The following is a 17,109-nucleotide window of genomic DNA, read 5'->3' as shown; positions in this document are numbered from 1 at the left end:
TTTCCGTAAGGAACGCTGATTTGCTACACACATTTTTGATACCTTAAAATTATGAAGCTCTTTTGACTTGGTGTTGTTAACACCTTGATTAGAATATGGTATCCATACTTTATTTGACTGCCCACTGAAAAGTAGTGTAACATAACAGGATAAAATTCTCATTCTTTCTGGGATGAGACAATTATCCTTGAAGTTCTTAGTTATAATAACCTCATATCAATGAAAATCAATGCACACTGTAACTGCTTGTAACAGGATAAAAACACAAAAGTATCAACTTCAACTGTATTTCAGTTTATGGGTTGCGTGGACGCTGTTCCTGCAAATAAAAAGAAAGCATAGTTAGTAATAATCTTGATTAAAATGAAATTATAGGAAAAATAATTAAATTTTTAACAAACCCATCTCACATTAACCTCTGTATCTCCCCCCAAAATTTCAGTCCGCTTGATGCTGTGACACCTCATGGTACCACCTGAAAAGAAAATGCAGATACCAGTACTGTACCTGACAAACTAAAATTAGCACATTCAGAGCATTCCTGGAGTGTAGCTAATCATGTATATTGTAATGGAGGAAAGGGCATACAGGAATACATTATTAGTTTTATTGTTAAAAAGTTTGAAAGACAATCTGCCTTGTAGGGATGGCTATATGCGAGAAGGAAATCTGTTGAACTGTATATGAAATACAGTGAACCGAGGACTGCTTGGTGATGACATTTTTCCACATTAAGCCATTTCCCCCCTAACATAAATTATAACATCTGCCACATTCATATCGTTACTGATGAAACATGGATGAACATTCATATACATAAAGATAATCATCAGTAGATCAAATAACCCTACACACACCATTAAATGCACCCTCAACTTCCTTGCTATGCAGGCCTTTTTCTTTCCTATATCTCTTTCACCTCATCTACTCGGCAGTTTCTGGATCTTTCTCTTCTCCTCCCTCCATACACTTCAGAATCACCAACCTATCACCTTTCATTATGTCAAAACCAAATCACCTCAAAACTACATTAATCTTGATACCTCTTCTCTATATCTGAAAATTTCTCATCCATTTCAATCCTTCACATTTGCAAAAAAAATTCTACCTTTTCCTTCCATTCACATTCAACATACATCATTTTTATAAAGGAAAGATGACTCACCAAGCCTTTCTCTCCAACCTTGGTTCCCATTGCCTTTCAAACCTTTCCATATATCCTGCTAACTTTCATGCTTCACATATTTCATGGCTCAGCTGTTCTCCCACCCTGTCAAACAGTGAATATGAAGTACCACTTCCGTTCCTTTGGCATCCATTCTTTTACCCTTCATGCCATTGTTCACGGCTTCATTGTCTTGGTTTCCTTTTCCCTTCAGAGGCTTACTCCTGCTTACAATCACTATTTACTTTCTCCTCTTGTATACACTTACTTTCTCTTTATCATCCCCTATCAATAGTGGAACCCATTTCCTTACCCAACTACTTTGCACCTACATCTATTGCCCTTTCTGTAACTTTATGCACTACTTCCCCATAGGTATTGGACAGCCTCTGCATCAAACCTAGTCACTCATCCTTCTAAATGACCTACTAAACACTTTGCTACATTATCTATGATTGACTAAAAAGTACATTTCCCCTGGTTATCTAGAACCATAAGAAACACGTCAATGAAAATGCAGAGGATACGCAAAACAGGTCATACCCTCAAGTTATTCATAAATTTTCATGCTTTCACTGTAACAACAACCAGTCAAGTTGCAACAAAATCCAAGCACAGATCAGTTTCTGGTCTTCACTACAATAAACTCTGTATTGTTTAAAAAAAAAAAAAAAGGTTCCTAAACTTCAGTGCTGAATTAAATGTCAATAAATTTGCAATCATTACAAAACATTTCCATATAAGCATTATGCTCACTAGACTTTAATCAACCTGAAGGCTATTTAAACATTTAGTAATAATTATGGAAACCACCATTCCAACTGAAAATAATCTGATCATGGTATACACAAACTACAAGAAGCAAAACTTGTATGTGAAAATGCAGGGGATAAATAATAAATCATACCCTCGAGCTATTCACAATTGATTTTTGTGCTTTCACAGTGTTATCAACCATTATCGGGTTTCAACAAAATCCAAGCACAAAAAAAGAAAACCACTCTACCACAGTACATAATGGAAACAAAATACAAGACAGGAACCATGAGAACCACATGTCCATGAAAAAAATGTAGAGGATAAGGAAAACAAGTCATACCCTCGAGCTATTCACATATGATTTTCGTGCTTTCCGTGACAACAACTAATGTAAAACTAAAATAAACTGACTGTACACAAAATTTCTGAAAGCTGGTAACTAAACTAAAATATTTAATATATGAAAGCTGGTCACTAAACTAAAATATTTAAGAGTAAGTAATTTTGCAATCATTCCTAAACCTTCTCGTCTAAGCATTATGCTCACAAGACATCAATCAACCTGAGGGCTGTTTATCATATAATAGTAATTATGGAAACCCACCATCCCAATTGACATTAAACTGATCATGGTTGCCACAAAACACATGATGCAAAACTTGTGTGTGAAAATGTAGGGGATAGGAAAAAAAAAAAAATTATATCCTCAAGCTATTCACAAATGATTTTCGTGCTTTCACAGTGTCAACAACCATTATTGGGTTTCGACAAAATCCAAGCACGAACAAAAGAAAACCAATTTACTGCAGTACATTATGCGAACAAAAGAAAACCAATTTACTGCAGCACATTATGCAAACAAAATTAAAGACAGGGTCTGATTAAACAATAGTATGTATTCAGTTTTTCTCCCATTCAATAACATTCTCATCCAACCATTATGTTCACAAGACTGCTGCATAACCAGCTGTGTAGAATACAGTTACAGAAAATCTAAGCAAATTAGAAAAATCAAATTAAGCATGTCAAAAATCCAAAATCCAGCTGTTCCAACAAAAAATACATCTATTATATTAATACAAGCTTGTCCATGAAAATGAAGAGGTACGATAGTATTAGATAACCTTGAGCTATTAGCATATGTTTTATGTGCTTTCACAGCGACAGCAACCAACAGAAGTTGTGACAAAATCCGAGCATGGTTTTGAAGAGTACCAGTCTTACTAAATTAACTGCTTTGCATACAAGTGTGTGGGCTTAAGATTTTTTTTTTTTTATAATAGCAGCTTCAGCACATTTAAAAAACCTATTCCAGTCAAGTGATGATGAATTCATAAATTTGTGTAAATACAAAGACAAGTATCTATCCAATTCATCACAGTGAGACAATGACTGGATTGTGAAACTTAGCTACAAAGACAGGGACTGGGGGCACTTTCAGCCATTCAGTGCTCGAGATTAAATATGGGTACCACTGTTTGTACTAGGTGCAACATTTCTTGCGCAATTAAAGACAATCTAAAGGTTTACGTAGTACGGTCCGATTTATTACACATGAATTTAAATTTTCCTAAAAGCTGTGCCAAAAATGAAAACTTTCATAGCAAAGCAGCATTTTATGGCATGAGAAAGGTTATACTGTACACATGGAAGGAATTCCCAAATTGTAGTCTCACTGAAATCAGGGATGTAAATTTAAACTTTTAACTGGCTAGACGAATGCACAGGTGTTATCCTTCATTTTAAGATTTAAATCCTTTAAAATGGCAGATTTCAACCTGCTCAGAATGAACTAATGATGCTACTGACTGATGAAAATCAGGCTACAAAGCTAAACACTACGGGACTTCCAACTATGCTGCACAATTACAATACAGTAGTGAAAAGAGGAAGTTGGAGTGGCATGATAAAAAATATCCTGAAAATAAATATAAGGGAGTAAAAGGCTAAAGGTGAAACTGCCCTGAGTTTGAAACTGTCCTGAGTTACTAAAAGCCAAAAAACCAATGAATACAAACAGAAAATTGTTTTAAAATTTTACTACTGGCATACCACTGTATTACCCTATTAATTAAACAGTAAAACTAAATGTTGATCAACCGAACTTGTGTTGTAAACCTGAATACATAGGGCTTTTGTAAGAAATTTTTTTTTTTCAAGAAACCCAATTTCTAGTCTTTCAATAAACTGACCAACAAAATTACAGCATTAAATTACAGTATATCATTTACTGTCAATTATACTATATATATATGAATCAGCAATAAATCTTTTACCCTAGAAATGGGTGCAAGATTAGAAATCTTACATTTTTGTATAAAAGATATATACAAAACTGTTGTGATAATGTAGATGATATCCCTTTAGAAAGGTACCCTCAAACTAATCACATTTAATCTTCGTGCAATCACTATGCCAATAACCATTCGGGTTATGACAAAATCCGAGCACGATGCCCTAACTGTTCACTCTAACATTCACTAAAAAGTTAAGTACTTCAATAAGAATACTTAAAAAAAACTCTAAGGATGAACTTCCTACCACAATTAAAATACTTTCAGATGAGGTTTCCAGACAGACTGCTGAAAATGCAGTTTTCAAGATTTTCAAGATTAACATTTTCATTTTGCTACTAAAGATTTATAACATGGGGCAATATTTTTCACTCCTCAAAAGTTAGTGTAATGGACAATGTAGAATTCGCTTTGCTGTGATGCCCAAATATAATTACAATTCTCACAGTTTAAATCTTCCCTCAAATGCTTTGATCCCATACCCTATTTACAAATCATTTCAGAATATCCTAAGCTGGATTCCCAACTCCTTATTTAAAATTGACAATGTCCTTAGATGTATGGCTAAAAAATATGGTGCCACAAGACTTTCAACACCACAAAACATATTGATAAATTATTTTCAACTGCCTCTCTTCCAAGTGGTTTAATGTGGCAAGAGTAATCTAATGATGAGAGAGAGCTTTGTTTATACAATAGTGTGTAATGTATGCGCACATATTGTACCATTATTCAGTTGGTTCAAACAGCATACTGTACATACACACTACAAAAAAAGGGGGGGGGAGGCAGACCAATGAAGTGCAGTACAGGTAGGAGTCGAGTTACGGCCGGGTTAGGCTCTTGCATGCGTAACGAAAGTCGATTTTGACACAAATCGGTTTGCAATTCACTCTACAGGTATACAGTATATAGGCTACCCATATCCTAACTCCTTTTACCTACAACCCACCATGGTTTTATCACCATGAGTACATTTTTATAAAGTACCTTATCATTCTTTACAATATTGTTTATATTCATTTGTTTTACTAAGAATTCAGTAAATTTACCATTTTTTACATTGTTGTGGTCCCTTGGTTTATTGTTTTTACGAAATGTATTAAAATATTGTAATCACTGATTTCCCATTTCACCTTGTAATATCACAGAAACCTTGTGTATGTAATTTTTCTCTCATGTAAGTAACTTAACCAGAGTTTACATCTAGCCTACATGTGGTTTTTTTTTTTTAACTGGGGATCATACTTACACAGTTAAAAGTACACAGGGGAATATTTTATTGATGTTAATATAGTTCATTTAACTAATCAACTGCCTAATTCATCTCAATATTTTGTAATTTGCCCCATGTTAACATCTGCATTTCATATGTTTCCATGTGGTAAGCCAGTGGTAACTGCACCCACAATAAAATCTTTTTAACATTATTTCAATTGATTCTGATATCGCAGTATAGTAATTCTGTACAGTATTGGAAAGCAGTTTAATATTACTGATCTCTAGTTTGATCTCAACCAATTTCCATTTCATCATGTTACAAAACGTTTTTATGATGTATGCGTATCATATCACGTGTGAGGCATGTTTGATGTTCGCATTTACTAGTTTTTTTTTTAAGTTTTTGAGAATGGTAATTATTACATTTCATATATAAAAACTATGAATTATCATTTTTCTTTTATGAATTCATCAAAACTATCAGCGAACTTTCTTGCTGCCTTGTTACCCGAACATTATGCAAACAATCTTCTTTTGAATCATCCAGTAATGAACCTGTGACGCATTCTTATTAATATTTACCACCTGCACATTTCTGGAGGGTCTGAAACAGACCGTGCCACAGATTTTTTTATTTTACACTGCTACAGACTGCAACTGGTGCACAATCAAATGTTAGTGTGCATCAGAGAACTTCTGTAAAAATATTTTAGATGGATAAATGACAAACTGTTAGTCAATCCTTCCAATCTAGCCAAACATTAGATTGTTTAATTGTATCATCATATACTATGCTAGATATAAAAGTTTGAAAATTTTAAGGCCTGCTTTACACGCATTGCTGGGCCTGCTACTCGTAAGCGCTGCCAGCTGCACAATGTTTGTAAATTTTTACAATTTTTTTTTAGTTATTTTCATAATTTTTTTTACTGTTGTTGTAAACACGGATTGTTGTAAGATGCACTTGTTGTAAGTCGATGCCTATCTGTAGTATACTATGCAGGTGCACTTTCAATAATCTCTTACATTGGCACATCTTACTTCTGTGGATTCTGTTGTAGTTTGTCATATACTGTAGGTAGGCCAGTAGCCTGGCCTAGACTAGGCATACTACTAGTGTACAAGCTTAGATGTAGTTGTCTGCAGCTGGAGCTGTTAGTGCAGGTAAAAGGGGAGGTTGCTGTGCTTTCCTACCAGAAGGTAATTTTTCTGTAAAAATTTTGTCTGAGACCATTTTGTTATGTGAAACTGGCTTTACAAGCAATGGGCTTGCTGTGAAACAAATCAATTGAGTACAGTACACGAAACAGTGTGTCATGACTGATCTAAACACCAAGAAACATTAATTACTATGAGTCCTGTACCATAGTTGATTACAAGTGCTGCACCATAGTTTTACAATGAAATTATAACTGGAATCCATCACAAAAAAAAATTCTTGAAATGCCTAAAAATAAATATAACAATTATAGCAGTCACAGTTTTTAGAACAATTTCCATTTTATGGGGTTCATGTGAAAGTTCAAAAGTTTAGCAGTTTACAAATAAGCTCCCTTACACAGTACAGTACGGTATAAAGTAAAAACAACAGAATACAACTTTCCAAGCTACAAACAAAACAAATCATACCTGAGCCCTTGGGAAGCGTGGTGGTGGTGTTCGGATCTTCCTGTCTCGTCGACTGCGATTCCTAACGACCTTAGAGTGAATAGCACATGACACGCAGTAATGTTGCTTGATGTACAACTTGGGTAGCTGGTACACTGTTAAGTAGTATTAAAAATCAGTACAATACAAACACAATACTCTCCTGAAAATATCTGCAGTATTAAATGGTTTTTATTCTGAGACAACAATTCCCCTTCTACATTAAAACTATTCGGTCAAAATAAATTAAAAAAAAAAAAAAAACTTACGACCATACCTTGGTACACTGAGGCCTCATTAATATCCTTTACTGCTGCTGCTTCAACAATATTACGAATTTGGAATTTCTTGATAGCCTTATCCTTGGGTACACAGCGTCCACAGTTGGTACAACGAACAGGCCTAGTATGTCCACGTCCATGCTTGGATCTTCCGTTATTACGGCGCTTTGAAGTCTAGAAAATCCAAAATGGGTTCTGTTAGGCTGAATTTTATTGTTTCCAGTCAATATTGTAAAGATTAGCTAATGCAAATAGGCTGAGTAAATTATCTTACTGTATTGTAATATATTGCTTGTACCCTATGAAACTAACTTAAATCGCCAGTGCTGAAGCCATAAGAGAAGCATTTGGAAGAGGGAAGTTGAAATCGATGACTTATGAAAAGGTTTTTATTTCATTAACCAATCACCCAAATTTATATAATGATTTGGTACGTATTAAATACTGGTATAAAATTAATTAAAACTGTTTATCATGAAATATATGCCAGTATTATTTAGAGTCAAAAGTGGAGCAAGTTGCACTTGAACAGCGACATTCATAAAAAAAAAAAAAAAAAACTGCTGTCACTTTATTTATAAATGTTAGGAAAAGTAAAGGGAAAAAAACATAATTGGTTGTCATCCATTTTAGCTTCCCGAGTTCAAAGACAATATCAATTAATAACTTATTTTGCTACTGTGTAGTGTTACTGATTGATTGATTATGAAATTTAGGTCTTGAAGCACTGGAACCCATCAGGATTATTCAGCACCATAATTAAGGTGAAATATATAAATTAATATGATTGATAATCACTGCAAAGATTATATCAAAGAAGATTACTGCACATGTAAAACAAGAAAATTATGAAGCTTTTCAAGTTTTATTGGGGGACTATGGTTGGAAACATTACATGAAACTGATAAACCTGTTATGACTGTCAGCTTTGCCTCTTTTTAGAGCTTCCATGTCACGTGAAAAATGATGTTTTTATAATAAAATAAAGTTTTATATATACTTACCCAGTAATTACTACATAGCTATTAGTTTCTTTTGAAATTGCGGGTCTGCTGGTTTGTTATGGTTATGGCGACATGCCCCCGCCCACTTTTGGGTGTAAGAGAAGGTACAACATAGCAAAGAGCTTCAAAATTTGTTTATGCCCATATGTCCAACTGAGGGGAGGCGGGCCGGCTCCGATTAGCTTATGTAATTACTGGGTAAGTATATATAAAACTTTATTTTATTATAAAAATGTCATTTTTACATAAGTAACTTGCCCAACAATTACGTCTTGTCCAAGGGGGAGAACAGGAGGGCCGATCTCTGAGATGGAGTGATGCCTTTTGAAGTAAAGGAGCACCAAAGGTTCCTCTTCTTAAGAACACTGTATCCATGGGATATAGACTGGCTAACTCCTGTGTACTATCGCGAATGCCTCTGTCATTACAGGAAAGTACTCCCAAGAGATCCGATGAGATCTCTTGAGGTAACAAAGAAAGCTCTCTAAGTTTGCGTGCCAGAGCGCCCACCGCCCAGTCAAGGAAGCTCATTACTTTGAACACCTTAAAAAAATTTTAATAAGGTGCGCAAGTTCTGAGCCAGAGAACATAATTTTGGCTGAGGAGAAAGCTGATCTCCTAGTCGAGTCGATAAGGATGGAGAAGTCTCCTTGAGAGGAAGCAGACTCCCAGGGAAGGAGCTTCTCTGGTCACAAAACCTGTAGCTCGACCTGGACAATTTGGAAAGAGGGAAACAAAAACTGCTTTACCTTGTTCCCTCTTCTCAGAAAACCAATCTTTTACTTCCTCCAGCGCCTTCCTTGCTGAAGAGGAAAGAACTAACTTCGGTAATTTCGAAACGGGAATAGCTGATGAGAAGCAGCTTGGATAGATTGCTAGCAGGAACCTCAACAGCGCAGAGTACGCCGATGAAGGCACATCTTGATCGGGAACAACCTCTTCCTAATTCAGAGGAGAAAGCGATAAGTCCGCTGTTGTCTGAGCTGTAGGGGGAGCCTTCTGAAACAAACTAAGAATATTATCCAGTTTGCTCTGAATCGGGTCAACTGCAGGAGGAACAATCTCCGAAACGACACTACTAAGAAGTGGTGGAGGAAAGGGCACCAATGGGGACTTGGGAGGCGCTGTAGAGATGGGAGCCAGTGACAAAACCTGTTGGTGATTGGGCGCCAGTGGGGGCTCAATCGCAAACGGGAGCTTGGGCGCTTCGATGCTAGTTGCTGGGCGCTCGGGCGCTGATTGTAGAGACGAAGGTGCTGGGTGTGCAACTCCTGATGCAGTAGCTCCTTTATACAACGAAGAACCTCTCCGTGCCACAAGGCGCTCAGGCTCCAGTTTATGATCGTCGTCAGAAGAAGCAGAAGAGAATTGGTCGGGGCTATCCCAATGACTACACAATGGGCACACTGAATCCTTGCCCTTGCAAGGAACAGGGTTAGAAACTTCAAGCTCCACTGCACCCTGCTTCAGCAGGCGTGACTTGTCTGCATAGTGCCACGCGCGTTTGGGACTCAAATCCCCAGAGCTGGAGGACATACAATGAATGCTCACTTGAAGGCCTTTCCAACGGGATTCGGTTGCAGTCTGGGATTCATCAACAGAATGAACCAAGGGGGCGACTGCTCGGGGGCAGACCCCACCGACCTCCCTTAGGTTGCCAGTTTGACTCCTCCCAGGTGCTGGGGAGTAAGTCGGGGACCGTGGCCTAGGAGAATCGGCGGGCTGAACAGCCACCTCCTCCACTACCACTGGACTTGCACGGGGTGCCTATTAACTAGAAGCAAGTGTCAATTTTCGACTCCAGACTGACAGTGGTGTTGGGGTCGGAAATGGGAGAGCCAGGTAAAGGAGAGGGTTCACAGGTGGAGGGGATGGAATGGGATCGGAAGAAATAACAGGAGCAATTGCATCCAACTTAGCGGATGACTCCTGACTAGCTAAAGTTTTACTAGATTCCCTAGCCATAGCTTTCCCCTTCCTATCTCTAGCTAGTTTCTTGCATCTAAAGTCTTCCACTTCTTGATATCCCAGTCATTACACTCCCCACAACATAAATTTACTGAACATGTTTGTCCCCTACATATAATACAAACAGTGTGCGAGTCATAAGATTCTTTAGTTAGTCTAGTATTGCAGCCTTTGCTGCAATACCTAATGCTAGTACTACTAGTGCCAGACATCCTAGAAAAGTCGGATACAAGTCCAAAAAACAGGCAAAGGGTCATCAATCAATGATCAAAATTCGCCTAACACTATGTTAATTATGCTTAGAGGCTACAAAATTAAATATTTCACTGATTGAAGATAAGTCAAACCAGCAAAGTATAAATTCCAAAATTTGAGCTGCTGCCAACCACAGTCCTTCAACCACAGCCGGCAGAAACAAATTGAAGCTCTCTGCTATGTCGTACCTTCTCTTACACCTGAAAGTGGGCGGGGCATGTCGCCATAACCATAACAAGCTAGCGGACCTGCAGTTTCAAAATTTTGAGCTGCCGGTTAAAAGAAACCAATAGCTTTGTAATTACTGGGTAAGCTACTTATATAAAATTATATTTTCATCAATCAATGAATCATGTAACAGGTGTCTTACTCAGTTTACACCATATGTCTAATGGGAGGATGTGATACTGAGCTTGGAAAAAATTAAACTTTTTGCTGAATAGCTAACAAAAAAGAATACTTCTTAGTAAAAAAATTCTCTACATTTTAATTTTTTTATGTGGCTTAGTGTAGTGATATATAAAAATAGGGTGTATATATTTAAGACTTTTTGTTTTTATTATATTCAGTCTAATGGTGTAATGGGCGGAAGATGTCAATTTTGTAGTCTTATGGTCAGCTGTCTCTTCAGTGATTTGTCTAGTACTTGTGTATCCTGCATCTTTGGAGGACTATGTGATTTGATTAGTGCAAGTATTAAAAAGGATCAGTGGATTGCAGGAATGACAAATCACTGAGTTCTCATGTAAAAGCAGGTTGCTTTTCCAGCTGTAAATTGAGGAGTTCAGTTGAAAAACTGGAGTGAATTGTGTCTGGAACTGTCTGGGCCCATTTCTGAGTATTACTGAAATTTGATGTTGTTACTCCTTTTACACCCTGCTATTTTCAACCTAATGAGACAATCTCGTTACTTGGGATACTATAGCCTCGTTAGCAGTACTGTAATCTGTCCTTTGAAAAGGTATCACATATCCTACAAATCCTTAATACTAGGCATTAAACCTTAATAGGTTAAAAATTTTTAATGAACTAATCCTCATAATCACACACCTCAACTACCTGTACCACCTTCAGAGGGGCTCTTGATTCGTGAAAAGACTAATCTGCCAGAGGTTGAAGTGACTTTTTCCTCTTGGTCTATTTGTCCCTTTTTAGATTAGTGTACTAACTCTAAACAAATAATGCACATAAAAAATACTACTACTTTGGATGTCCTCTTTGTTTACTGCTAAACCAGATCAATGCCCTATGCTGAACTTTCCCTCTTTTTCTCTTGAAAACTGTCTCCATCTCACTTTCTGCAGTTTCTGTGCTTTGAAGGGGATATCCCAGTTCCCTATCCATTTGTTAGCAAACAAAGTAAGAAAAAGTTTAGATCTTGGTGGTCATCCTAAATATTTAACTCTAAGTCACATGTGCACTATGTATTTTGATAACTTATTTACTGAGCCTGGTGATCTCTGGTGATAAAATGGTATACAGTAATTGTATATGAGGTATGCACACTGTTTCCACAGGTATCTGATTGGAAACCTGCAAAATCAGCTACTACACGCATTTATGGCCAGCTTAAAAAAACCAAAAACACTTCAAAAAGGATGCATCCTAATCTAACCTTAACATGCCATGCCATGGCCTGACCTGGGTCACTGGAGCCTCCCTAGACCTTAACTTGAGATTCTGAAGCAGCCTGAACAAATTTCACCATATCTGTAGCTTGGCTAGAAAACATGATATACATAGCACTTCTACACAAAACTATTGTTGATAATTCTGTCATCAGGTCAAAATTAAACTATGCTGTCATGTTTCACCAAAAATTCTGAAGTAATCAAAAAGGAACTAACAACTTTACTTCCACCATTTTCCTTATCTGATGATGAGGTGGTGAAATCATAGAGGGTACCCTGTAAGCATTCGGGTAGTGTGGATGACAGAGGGGCGTGCCCATAACTCATTAACAACTCTAAATGAAAAATTGCATAGAATAAATGTTGCTCAGCGCCAGATTCTATCCAAAAAAGTAACTTAAGTTGACCAATTTGCTTGTTTTCCCGAACGGCAATTTTTTTCAGCGGAGCGTAACTTTTTCTTAGTACCAAGTTGACGTGAATGGTGTCACGCAGCACTGCTCTCCCGTAGTTCTTAAGATGGCCGAAGTGCGGCGCTCCTCTCACCCCGCAGTTCCTAAGGCTGCCGCCGTACATCTCCCCGACCTGACTGCGGGAAATTTAATTCCGTCCCATCGTATCTCAGGCTGACCCAGGTCAATCCCTAGGGCTTACGGATGAAACACTTCGAACCAATCACAACGTGTTCTATCGATATGATTCATAGGCCTAAGCCAACACCAGAATCACACGTTCTTTCTTTCTCGAACTGGCGCAATGGAAAGTCACGACTTGATTTTGTTCCCAAAAGTGATACCTAGAAGGTGTTCCGTGTCCATTTCGGGCATTTCTGGATTTAGTTAAGCGTGTCTATCTGCTCAAGAGCCGCCTGACATCCCCTATTTCTGATTTACTTTCTGACCGTCTACAATAAGACCCGGACCAAGTAATTTCCCACTCAGCTGTTCGGCAGCCAGCAGTTGCAAAGAAGCCCAGGATAGTAGGACCTACGAAGCCGATACTGTTACCAACATGGTCGGACAGCAGCGACTTTGAATAAGGTAAGCAGAACATTTACCTGCCTTTTTACATTTGTTTTGTTGCTAGGTTAGGTTGTTTTGGAATGGACCATAGTGTGCAGTTTGTAGTTTTTTGTAACCTGTGGCTACACTGAATACAGATATTACCTCTTGCCAGAGCATACGAGCTTGCCAAGAATCTTTCAAAATGCGGATAAGGTGCGAAGCGCCATTCCGCTACCCCGAACTGAGAGCAGATATGTTAAAAAAATCGGTTACAAAATTAACGCCCATTCTAATGTAGGTAGGGAGGTAGAGAATAGCCTAACCGATGTTTCTTATGTAGGCTAGCGGTTTCCATCCACCCTAATGTAGGTAGGGAATAGCCTAAACATGGTTCTTATAGGCTACAAGTACCCTAGGCTAGCAGTTTCCGTAGGTTCATCAGGGCCTACTGTGAGGAGAGTGGCAGGACAACATTTTGTTTGCTGAGTAGCGGGTCAAACTCATGTATGTAGTGTAACGGGTCAGCCTCACGCATGAAATTCAGCGTGTCAGCCTTACGCATGTAGCCTAGCGGGACAACCTTTTGTATGCAGACTAGCGGATCATAAACTAGCGAATTTTGTATGTTACGGCTGGCAGGAAACCAGACTTTTGCTTTCCCCCACCCAAAACCCCAGTTCCCAACAGGGTCCCCCTTACCGTTCATTAGTTTTCCAGTTGCTTTTTCTTTTGGCAACATCGACAAAAGCACGGTTTTCATTACCATTATGAAGCACAGAGGGAGCAATTTTTTTCAGCGCGTTTTCTATATGAATTTTTGGTGCCAAAAGTGGGATCCTGCAGTCATACAGGCTCCAGCATTGTATATTTTATGAAAGTAGGTTACCCATTCAATTTCAAGACTTCATGGCCAACATGTAAATAGCCTCCTGTAGGCCAGGTAGTGTATATAAAGACACAGTCACAGGCATTCATTTGACAATGACAGAAGATACCTGTAAGCCTTAGCTAATCAACTGTTCACTTGTAAAATTCTCTTATTTATTGCATGACCTGTAACTTTCCCATGTTGTGAATGATAACCACAGCCCACCGTTCCTTGGTCTTATTTTTTGCACATTATTTGGATTATTGATCACTGAGAGTTCAGGCCATGGGCTTTCTAAATCGAACCAATTGTATGCACTAGTTGTCCTGGGTCATGGTCCAGGCCATGGACTAGGCCTGTTTTTTGTCAACAGAAATTATTTTTCAATTTGCCCATGAGATCTAGATTTACACTCATCCATTCTGAATTAAGCTTCTATTATGAGCAGTGTTGCGATGTGAAACATGACGAATCATTTTATGCCCGCTGAGTAGGCTAATTTAGCGGTATTATTTTATAAGTTGCCAATACACAATATGCAATTGTACCCTACATTTTGAAACGAGCTCTTCATCAAATTACGACTAAGGTAAGACAATACTAGCAACACCCCCCCACCCCAAAACTAATACAGCAAAATTGTAACCAGTAAACACCCCTAGGTAAGTGGTTATTTTACATTGACAACTTATAAAATTTTACCTATTTAGCAATATACACAACACAGATCACAGATTGAAGGAAATGTTATTTTTCTCCAAAATTCAGGAGGGGTAGTATGTGATTAGGTCACAAATTACTTGGGGAGGTCCAAAGGGAGGAAAGGAAAGCCCACCCAGCCAGGTTAGGACACAGCATCCAAGGTTAAGTGAGGCAGCAAACAGTAAATCTGGTTACATCACAGTTCCTCTGTAATGCCTAGCCTACCAGAGGGCTACAGTAGCCCTGACCCCATACTCAGCACTCACTTCTCGAGGAGAGATTAGGCATGTTTTTTGCTAACTGTACGGCTTACATTAACCTAACCTAAACCTGAAAGCCGTGCCCCATAAACCAGTCCCCCAAAATAAGCCATGACCCGTTACTCTACATTCTACCCCTGTTGAAATGCCCCAGAGCTGAGGAAAATGTGTACTTGTGGGATGACTAAAGCTTGCTTACATCATCTGGCTAAAACTGTGATCCTGGCTACCCTTCATTTCCTTTTATAGTCTGGGCTATGATTAGGGAGTGCTAGGTCTGTTAGTCAAATCGTTGCCTATGCTACGTACCTGGGCCTGGTAAACATGGCCCGGTGGCAGTTTAACCAAACACAAAACTGTATGAATGCCCTAATAGCTATTTTTTACTACTGGAAAACACCACTAAGCACAGTGTATGGCAGTAACAGTCGAGGAAATCCCTTTGTTAAGTGAACTTTCCAATCTGAGGCAAAACAGTCTCAGCCCTGTACAATCATGAGCCTCAGGAACTTCACAAGAATGACCATGCGGCACATTCGTTCCTATTTCTTTCTTTTTCTTCATTACCCTTCTTAATAACCGTGTCACAAGCAAATTTCCAATACAGAATAACCCTCATGAGAGCCAATACACAACAGCAAACTTCGTAAGACAAATTAAACATTGCTAATTATTGGAAACATTTACCATTTTCCCGTCGGTACGGTATCGCCAAACACTGGGAAGTTGGGAAGAGACCGAAAACAAAACGTGAGTGGATGAGAGACGTGTGGTTGGTTCTTTTTCATTTAAATCAATTTTAGTATCATCCAGTAATCAATCAGACATCATATTTATTTCTTAAAATTATTATTTTTACTAAAGTATAAACAAATCAGTAAATTTATTCATGTAAGGAATAATGTCGACTGAAATAATGAAAAACAACCTCAGAGGGATAGGATATCTTTTGTCGATCGCTTTATATAGTTTCCATCTTGGTAAGAGACGAGATGATCCATATAATTATGAAAGGCTCTATTGCAATCTAACAGTGTTTTGTAAAATTAAAAAGGGACAGTTAAAACACTTTTTACACGAAAAAAGCCTATTTGTATTCCATATTCACCAGTGGTCAGGAATAAATTGTTCTTTGTGGTTTTGTCATGTAAATAGCGTTGTCATGGGCCGGATACTCAAGTTTCCTTTTTTTTTTTCTTTACTACAAAGGTGCAATACTAACTAGACCCTTTTGTTGACGTGTGTAAGCATGAAATCATGTTTCGAATACCCGTGATGAAATCAGCTGTCTGAAACGTTTATTAAAGTATTAATCCGCTGGTCTCTTGCTTTGGAGACCCATTTTCTGATTTTAAATTTTTGGTCTATGGGGTTTTTTTGTAAATTGTACTGCATAAATTATTATACCATTCCGCGTTATTGTCAATTATTTTCTAGTTTTCTGTCTTCCTCTGGTTCGCATATTAGATTCTGTTAAACCATTTTCAGTGCATACCATTTATAGAGATTTATTTAGATTTACACAAGCTGTCACTCCGTGGTTGCTCGATAATTTTCTTATAACGATATTTGACCAGCACAGATTCACTTTCTTACATTTCAGTCAATTTTAGTTTTGGTAGGAAATTGTCAGAGGTCTTGATGGATGATGGAAAAGTCCCATTAGTGCGACTCATTTAAATTTGATTTCATTTTAATTTACCGTTTCACGGTTATAACCACAAGCCCATTTCTCGTTCTTTGATTATGAATGAATTATGCAAAATCTAATAAGGATTTTTACAGAAACTCTTTTTAAGTACGTAACACAGACAGTAGTATTTGTTTTGAAGAGAATTAAGTGTAGTTATTTAACTATCATAAACTATGGTTGGAGCAAAGGGTTTTAAATTCTAATTTACAGTTACTTATAAGCCTGTACTTTTGGATTTATATTTAGATAGGCTTGGTAGACTTGTCCCTAAATTTAAAAGTATCGTGACTGGATAATATACGTTGCTCTTTAAGTTTCAACACAAATGTCCAAAGGCGTAGTTTATGTTGCATGCGT

The 17,109-nt window shown here is 37.8% G+C and overlaps 1 protein-coding gene across 1 annotated transcript; it reads right to left on the bottom strand.

Annotated features, from left to right (window-relative positions):
• Positions 1-273: 273 nt before the first annotated feature.
• Positions 274-15,833, bottom strand: RpS26 (ribosomal protein S26). Its single transcript, XM_067087937.1, has 4 exons — positions 15,747-15,833; positions 7,364-7,541; positions 7,069-7,202; positions 274-319 (listed from the first exon to the last, which is right to left on the bottom strand). Exons 1-4 carry the CDS (start codon positions 15,747-15,749, stop codon positions 296-298), a joined length of 339 nt encoding a protein of 112 aa, XP_066944038.1. The 5' UTR covers positions 15,750-15,833; the 3' UTR covers positions 274-295.
• Positions 15,834-17,109: the final 1,276 nt, after the last annotated feature.

This window comes from Macrobrachium rosenbergii, chromosome 44 (assembly GCF_040412425.1).
Source record: "Macrobrachium rosenbergii isolate ZJJX-2024 chromosome 44, ASM4041242v1, whole genome shotgun sequence".
NCBI classification, from domain to species: domain Eukaryota; kingdom Metazoa; phylum Arthropoda; class Malacostraca; order Decapoda; family Palaemonidae; genus Macrobrachium; species Macrobrachium rosenbergii.
This window is presented reverse-complemented; position numbering and strand designations above follow the sequence as displayed.

What these genes read in the sequence shown, in the direction of transcription:
- RpS26 (XM_067087937.1), bottom strand. An exon ending in TGAGGCCTCAGTGTACCAAG is followed by an intron (nt 7,203 to 7,363) that starts GTATGGTCGTAA and finishes ACTACTTAACAG; the next exon opens with TGTACCAGCTACCCAAGTTG. An exon ending in CACGCTTCCCAAGGGCTCAG is followed by an intron (nt 320 to 7,068) that starts GTATGATTTGTT and finishes TTTTATTTGCAG; the next exon opens with GAACAGCGTCCACGCAACCC.